This window comes from Arachis hypogaea, chromosome 2 (genome assembly GCF_003086295.3).
Source record: "Arachis hypogaea cultivar Tifrunner chromosome 2, arahy.Tifrunner.gnm2.J5K5, whole genome shotgun sequence".
NCBI lineage: Eukaryota > Viridiplantae > Streptophyta > Magnoliopsida > Fabales > Fabaceae > Arachis > Arachis hypogaea.
In genome coordinates, this window is record NC_092037.1 from 94,313,714 (window position 1) to 94,322,118 (window position 8,405).

Sequence of the window (8,405 nt, forward strand, 5' to 3'; positions counted from 1 at the left end):
GGGTAACTTATATGTTATTTTAGAGATGGTAGGATAGCATTCACCCTAAAATTAATGGTAATTTTGTTCAAATTCATTAAAAAAAGGATATTATATGGTACCAGGATTGAAGACTAATAATTGATACTTGTGTAGTTGTGCTCTTGTTGATTATCATTTTGGTTACAACTTAGAAGTATGATCAGTTCGGGCTTTATAATCTTTTTGTGTACTAGCCTTTGTTAAATACATAAAAGAAAAATAAAAATAAAAAAATTTTGGCTCGATCTAAGCAACTCTAGTGCTATTGCAACTTTGCAAGCCTAACTTAGTCAAAACTACAAGTTATTCTCGCTTCTACCAAAATGTCAATTCTGCTCAAATCAAATTAGGTCTTGTTACGGCCTGGCCCAGACTACTCGCGAGTCGGTCCGACCCTCTGATGACCCGACCCGAGCGTTTGGGCACGTACCACTTGCTACGCGACCCGGACACGCGTCCTTGACAGCTCTCCACCGCAGCTGTGAGGAAGCTTCGAGGAAAGTGGGCCTGTCCTTGAAGGGCCCACCTCTGACATGGTATAAATGGGGAAGGACTTGCCCTTCCCCCAAGGTACGTCACACACTGCCTTACCCTCTTTTTCGCCTGCACATTCGACTGACTTGAGTGTTGGAGTGTCATTGCAGGTGACACCCCCCTCTTCGTCGAGAGCTCGAAACGTCGGTTCCCCATCTTACCCTCACGACCCATTCCAGATCAAGCCCCAACTATCCACACGAGGATCACTCCAAACCGTCCGGTACCCGACCTACCGAACATTGGCACCGTTTGTGGGGAACCACGCGACTGAATGGAGATCGTGCCAAATCCAGGGGACCAAGGCCGCCCGGGAGGTCTTGAGGGGGCCGCCTCCGTCGCTTCCCCCAAGAGCGGTTAAGATCCCCTCCACAACGAACCGAGCCACAACAAAGATTCCGTGAAAGACGCCCCTTCGGGGGAACGGGTAGCGATAGCGCCAGGATAATACAAGAACTGCGCGATAGGGTGCAGAACCTGGAACGCCAATTAGCGGATCAGGAACGTCACCAAGAGGCCTCCGACCCTGACTACTCCCAATCCCCCGAAAGTCGAGGCAGAGCCTCCCACCGAAGCAATCGCTCCCGACTTACTCCCGTCTCAGGATCGGAATCGGAAAGTAGCTGGGAGGACCGGGAACTCCCTAGGAGACGAAACGATACAATCATCTACGCTCAGGGCAAACGAGCGTGTGTCATGAGACGAAACCGTGAAAACGGAGAAGAGAGGTCCGAGAGAACGCAACGACCCGTCATCATGGGCGCCACCCCATTCCACTATTCTATCCTCGAGGTCCGGTTGGCAAAGCACTTTGACAAACCAACGGACATGAGGTATGACGGGACACAAGACCCGCAGGAGCACCTCACGGCCTTTGAGGCCCGAATGAACCTAGAGGGAGTGGGAGACGAGGTAAGGTGTCGCGCTTTCCCGGTCACCCTGGCAGGCCCTGCGATACGATGGTTCAATAGCCTCCTGCAGGGCTCCGTGGCCGGTTTCTCAGACATCAGTCGCGCCTTCTTAGCACAATTCACCACCAGAATCGCGAAGGCAAAACACCCGATCAATCTGCTCGGCGTCACTCAGAAAGCTGACGAGACGACCAGAAAATACCTAGATCGCTTCAATGACAAATGCTTGGAAATAGAGGGGTTAACGGATTCGGTGGCAAGTCTATGCCTGACCAATGGACTTCTCAACGAGGATTTCAGAAAGCATCTCACCACTAGGCCAGTCTGGACGATGCAAGAGATCCATACAGTGGCACGCGAATACATTAACGATGAGGAAGTCAGCCGAGTTGTGGCTGCCAACAAGCGGCAACCCTCCTACACTCAGCCCAGGCAACATGGCAACGGAGAACGACAGAAGGAGCACGCCAGAGACGGCGGCCCGAGCAGAACACCTAGACCATTTCCCCGTGTGGGGAAGTTCACCAACTATACCCCCTCACTCTCCCTATCATGGAGGTCTACCAACAGATAGCTGAGAAAGGAATCTTGTCGAAGCCCCGTGCACTGAAGGACTGGACTGGCGATAACAAAATCCTGTACTGCGATTACCATAAAGGCTACAGACATAAGACGCAGGACTGTTTTGACCTAAAAAATGCGCTTAAACAAGCAATTAGAGATGGGAAACTGGCTAAATTCTCCCATCTCATCAGGGAACCGAGGAGACGAGGTCGTGACCAAGACGGGGAAGACAAGTCCCGAACAGCGAAGCGGCGACAAGAACCAAGGGACGAGGACCAAGGTCTTACCATAGCAAACGTAGTGACCGCGAGGAACACAGCCCCAAGATCAAGATCAGCACACAAAAAAGACACGAAAGTCCTGGCGATCTCCTCTTCACCCTCACAAAGTTCTAAAAGGGCCCCGTCCATTTCCTTCGGACCAGAAGATTAATGGTTTGACGAGATCCTGGAAAATTCCCCCATGGTCATTACGGCCCGGGTGGGAACCGGCCTCGTCAAACGAATTTTTATAGATACAGGGGCAGATTCAAACATTATGTTTCGAAACGTTTTCGACGCGTTGGGGCTACGAGACGCCGACCTAACGACTCACCAACACGGTGTCGTCGGGTTAGACGATCACTTCATCAAGCCAGATGGCATAATTTCCCTACCAGTCTCCCTAGGAGGTGAACAAGGACGGAGATCGGTTATGGCCGAGTTCATACTTCTACGAGACTCCACGGCTTACTACATCATCTTAGGGAGGAAGACCATCAATGAGGTTGGCACAGTGATCAGCACAAAACTGCTCATCATGAAGTTTGTCACGGACAACGAATTTGTAGGGTCCATAAAAGGAGAGTTGGAAACGGCGGTCGCTTGCGACAATGCCAGTCTCTCCCTGAGAAAAAATCCAAAGAAGCGTCAGGAGTGTTTCTCGCCGACCTAGACGCCCGGATTGATGACAACCCCAGACCTGAACCAGAGGGGGACCTAGAGAAGTTCAGAGTTGGGGACACAGAGGAAAAGTTCATATTCATTAACAAAAACCTCCCACATGAATTGAAAGAACCTTTGGTAGAGATGATCAGAGCCAATGGCGATTTGTTCGCCTGGACGCCGGCCGACATGCCAGGCATAGACCCACATCTTATGTCGCACCACCTGGCCGTCAAGCCTGAAGCCCGGCCAGTGGCTCAAAGGAGAAGGAAGATGTCGCAAGAAAGGGCAGAGGAGGTGGCCAGGCAAACGGCCAGCCTCCTAGAAGCAGGTTTTATCCGAGAACTAGACTACTCGACCTGGTTGTCGAATGTAGTCCTAGTGAAAAAACACAATGGGAAATAGAGAATGTGCGTGGATTCCTCGGATCTTAACAAGGCATGTCCCAAGGACAGCTACCCCCTTCCCAACATTGACGCGCTCATCGACGCGGCGACAGGATATCGGTACCTTAGCTTCATGGATGCCTATTCCGGCTACAATCAGATACCGATGCACTGGCCTGACGAGGACAAAACAACATTCATAACCCCAAAAGGAATCTATTGTTACACGGTGATGCCTTTTGGTTTGAAAAATGCGGAAGCTACATCTCAGAGATTGATGAATAAGATATTCAACGATCTCATAGGGAAGACGGTGGAGGTCTATGTAGATGACATTCTCGCAAAGACCACCCAGCCAGATGATCTCCTGGGAGATTTGGGAAATGTATTCGCGTCCCTCCGAAAAAACGGCATGAGGCTCAATCCACTCAAATGTGCCTTCGCCATGGAGGTCGGGAAATTCCTGGGTTTCATGATCACTGACGTTATGATTTTTTGCTAGTAAAGAATTTTATAAAAATATAGCCGCGTTGTGAGTATATATTCTAAACCAACAAAAAATTCCTTCGTACAAATGTTTTGGTTGTCACAAGTAACAAAACCCAATAAATTTATAAACCGAAGTATTCAAACATCGGGTCGTCTTCTCAAGGAATTGCAGGGAAGTATGATTTATTATTGGTTATGGAAAATAGTATTTTGGGTTTTGAAAAGGTTTTGAATAAGAGAAAGAGATTGCAAGAATTAATAAATTAATAATTAATAAAACTCTTGGCAAGGTATGAAAACTGGAAGTCCTATCCTAGTTATCCTTATCAATGGTGATGAGAATTAGATTTTTCTCCCACTTTGTTAACATCTAACTATGAAGGTAAGTTAAGTGGATGAATTAATTTAATACCTAAAGTCCTAGTCAACTCCTTAAGGAAAGACTAGAGTTATAGGAATTCGAATTAATTCTTGAAGAATTCCAATTTTTAGTCAACAATGAGTTTGACAACTCAAGAGTTACCAATTAATCAACCGAAGCCAAAAGGGAAGAAAATCTACTCGAATGAAAATAATTTGGATAGAGCCCAAGCATCAATAACATAAATTAAATAAAGCAATCATAAGTCTGAAATACCTCAAATTGTAATAAATAGGAAATCAATCTAAACATGAAGAGTTCATAAACCAAATTGAGAAAATAAATAAAAAGAACATGGAACCTAAAATTTAAGAAGAAGAAATCATAAATCCTTTAAGAGGAATCCTAATCCTAAATCCTAAGAGAGAGGAGAGAACCTCTCTCTCTAAAAACTACATCTAAAATTATGAATTATGAGCTGATGATTATGAATAAATGGATTCCCCCACTTTATAGCCTCTAATCTGTGTTTTCTGGGCCGCAAACTGGGTTAAAAACAGCCCAGAAATCGCTGGAGAAGAAATCTGCCACGTTGATTTTCGTCACTACGACGTGTTCGCGTGGAGTACGTGTTCGCGTCACCTATCTGTACGGCCACTATGGCAAATTAAATATCAAATTGAAGCCCCGGATGTTAGCTTTCCACGCAAGTAAAACCGCTTCATTTGGACCTCTGTAGCTCAAGTTATGACCGTTTGAGTGCAAAGAGGTCAGGCTGACAGCTTTGGCAATTCCTTCAGTTTCTTGTATTCCTTCCACTTTTACATGCTTCCTTTCCATCCTTTAAGCCATTCCTGCCCTGTAATCTCTGAAATCACTTAACACACATATCAAGGCATCGAATGGTAATAAGAGAGGATTAAATAAAAGAAAATAAAAGCCAAAGAAGCATGTTTTCAATCATGGCACAAAATCAGGAAGGAAAATGTAAACATGCAAATCATATGAATAAGTGAGTAAAGATTTGATAAAAACCACTCAATTGAGCACAAGATAAATCATAAAATAGTGGTTTATCAATCACCCAAAGGGGGAAGAAGCCAACCCCGAAAAATATCAGGCAATACTAAAAATGAAGAGCCCAGGCTGTATCAAAAACGTCCAGAGGCTAACAGGGCGGCTCACCACACTATCTCACTTCCTCAGGGCATCGGCAGCAAAAGCTCTACCCTTTTTCAATCTGATGAGAAAAGGGATAGCATTCGAGTGGATTCCCGCATGCGAGGAAGCGTTCAAACACTTCAAGGAGATCTTGGCAGCACCCCCCGTACTCGAAAAGCCCAGGGTCGGAGAACCACTTTACCTATACTTGGCCATAACGGAGGGAGCGCTCGTGGCAGTCTTAGTGCGAGAAGAAGGAAAGGCTCAACAGCCAATCTACTTTGTGAGTAGGGCACTACAAGGAGCAGAGGCAAGGTACAGTAAACTAGAAAGACTAGCACTAGCACTCCTGACCTCTTTTCGTAGACTGAAGCAATACTTCCAGGGCCACCGGATAGTCATGAGAACGGACCAAGGAATCCGCCAGATACTCCAAAAACCTGATTTAGCTAGAAGAATGATGATGTGGGCTATTGAACTCTCCCAGTATGACCTACAATATGAACCTCGGGACGCAATCAAGGCACAAGCAATGGCCGACGTCTTGGTAGAGGTAACAGGGGACCCCATTGAGGAAAAGGGCACACGGTGGAGGCTCCATGTAGACGGAGCCTCCAACCAAAAGTCAGGGGGAGCCGGGGTCATCTTGGAAAGTCCTACCGGGGTCGTATACGAGCAGTCGATCAAGTTTGAGTTCCTAGTATCAAACAACCAAGCGGAGTACGAAGCACTTTTGGGAGGTCTGACCCTAGCTCGTGAAGTCGGGGCAACGAGGCTCGAGGTTTGTAGCGACTCACAGGTCGTCACCTCGCAGGTAAATGGGAACTACCAGGCCAGGGATTCACTGTTGCAAAAGTACCTGGAGAAGGTCAGAGAATTGAGTGATCACTTCGAGGAGATCACGGTCTAACACGTTCCGAGGGAAAGAAACACACGAGCGGACCTCCTATCCAAGTTGGCAAGCACAAAACCGGGAGTAGGCAACCGATCTCTCATCCAAGGCATGTCAAAGGAACCGGCAGTTAGCCTCCATTTGGCGGAGGCAAATCCCTACTGGTTAGATCCGATCACCGAGTTCATCAAAAACGGCAGACTCCCTGACAACGAGAAAGCAGCTAAAGCGTTGAGAAGGGAGGCAGCCAAGTACATGATCATACAAGGGCAACTATTCAAAAGGGGACTCAGCTAACCCTTGTTGAAGTGCCTACATCCCGAGCAAACCGATTACGTACTCAGGGAGGTCCATGAAGGATGCTGTGGCCACCATATCGGGGGGCAAAGCCCTAGCAAGGAAGCTCATCCGAGCCGGATACTACTGGCCGTCAATGATGAAAGACTCTCAGGAGTTTGTAAAGAAGTGCACCAAGTGTCAAGAGAATGCCAACTTTCATAGAGCACCAGCTTCCGAGCTAAGCCTACCCACGACATCCTGACCTTTCGCCCAATGGGGAATCGACATCCTCGGTCCTTTCCCGGTGGGCCCAGGACAAGTTAAATACCTTATAGTCGCCATCGACTACTACACTAAGTGGATAGAGGCCGAAGCACTAGCCAGCATATCATCAGCCAATTGCAGGAAGTTCATGTGGAAACAATTGATAACTCGGTTTGGGATCCCATAAGTCGTTATCTCGGACAATGGGACACAATTCACCGACAAGAAGTTCGCAGAATTCCTCAGTGGCTTGGGTATAAAGCAGAAGTTCTCTTCAGTAGAGCACCCGCAAACAAATGGGCAGGTCGAATATGCGAATAAGGTAATCTTACAAAGCCTCAAAAAGTGACTCAGCGACAAGAAAGGTGCATGGGCCGATGAGCTCGCTTCAATCCTCCATTCCTACCGTATAACTAAGCAGTCTACCACTGGAGAAACCCCTTTCCGCTTGACGTACGGAGTAGACCCCATAATACCTGTGGAAGTTGGCGAACCAAGCCCGCGACTACTTTTAAAAGGATTAGAAGAAGCAGTGGAGAAATACTTGATAGATGAGGCAAGGGAGATGGCGCACTTGACAGAAGTAGCGCTAAAGCAAAGAATAGCCCTACGTTATAACACCAAAGTACTCAGGAGGGAGTTTGAAAAAGATGACTTAGTCTTGCGACGCAACGACATAGAACTCGCGACCCATGGGGAAGGAAAGCTTGCGGCAAACTGGGAAGGACCCTACAGGGTCAGAGAAGTGCTTGACAAAGGAGCATACAAACTAGAGAAGCTGGATGGCAGGGAGATACCGAGAACTTGGAACGCAGGTAACCTGAGACGATTTTATTCCTAGCTCGAACACACCGACTAGGTGATTCGACGGTTTTTAAGTAATTCAATATGGCTTAAACACTTACTATGAATATATCTTTGTTTAACTGACGATTAATATTCGCTTAACGTATTTGCTTTTCCATCTTCATTACGCGCCCTACCACAATACGCCCCTCATAAACGAGTGATGAGCGGGACAACAACACGGCACCCCGGGACTGATCACCCCGGGAGCCAATCAAGTTAAAAAGGCATGATAAATGGCCAGGATAACAATAAAAGCACAAAGTGGCCTCGCTCAAGACACCAACATAACGGTAAACGAATAAACAAACAACGAGCGAACGGAAACAACATGTTACTGGATAAAATAAAGAGTATATGTCTACAAACCGACCAAATGGTTGAACCGACCAAACGGCTAACAAAGTAAAAAGTTTCAAAAGCTCTATAATGAATCCACAAAAAACACAAGACACAACAAATCACTTCCTAGGTATATCAACAATCTTGCCGTCCTTGATTGTCTTGAAAACACCAACTGTCGATATGTCAAAATCAGGAGCAATGATCTTCACCTGAGCCTTGAGAGCCTCTTCGGTCATGAAGATCGCATTCTTCCCTTGCTCTCTGACCTCCTTATGCTTCTTCTTGAATTCCTCAGCCTCGTCTTGAGCAGTCTTAGCGGCCGCAACGGCTGTATCCCGTTCCTTCTCCAAAACGACCACTCAACCTCGCGCAACACTTAGCTGGCTCTTCAAAGTCATCTCCTACTCAGTCAGACGAGACACAGAAGCA

At 46.9% G+C, this 8,405-nt stretch overlaps 2 protein-coding genes across 2 annotated transcripts; both read left to right on the forward strand.

Moving 5' to 3' along the window:
* Positions 1–1,311: 1,311 nt before the first annotated feature.
* On the forward strand, positions 1,312–2,462 carry LOC112728541 (uncharacterized). The gene is made up of 2 exons (XM_072210487.1): positions 1,312–1,977; positions 2,037–2,462. Exons 1-2 carry the CDS (start codon positions 1,312–1,314, stop codon positions 2,460–2,462), a joined length of 1,092 nt encoding a protein of 363 aa, XP_072066588.1.
* A 3,891-nt stretch (positions 2,463–6,353) lies between these two features.
* Positions 6,354–7,626, forward strand: LOC112728557 (uncharacterized). The gene is made up of 2 exons (XM_025778749.1): positions 6,354–6,493; positions 7,140–7,626. The coding sequence occupies exons 1-2, from the start codon at positions 6,354–6,356 to the stop codon at positions 7,624–7,626; spliced, it is 627 nt and encodes a 208-aa protein (XP_025634534.1).
* Positions 7,627–8,405: the final 779 nt, after the last annotated feature.

Bases quoted from the DNA above. Each gene is read 5' to 3' on its own strand.
- LOC112728541 (XM_072210487.1), top strand. From the start codon at position 1,312: ATGGGCGCCACCCCATTCCACTATTCTATCCTCGAGGTCCGGTTGGCA. The intron at 1,978-2,036 runs GTGGGGAAGTTC...GTCTACCAACAG, and splicing joins CACCTAGACCATTTCCCCGT to ATAGCTGAGAAAGGAATCTT.
- LOC112728557 (XM_025778749.1), top strand. From the start codon at position 6,354: ATGTCAAAGGAACCGGCAGTTAGCCTCCATTTGGCGGAGGCAAATCCC. The intron at 6,494-7,139 runs GTACATGATCAT...AAAGTGACTCAG, and splicing joins TTGAGAAGGGAGGCAGCCAA to CGACAAGAAAGGTGCATGGG.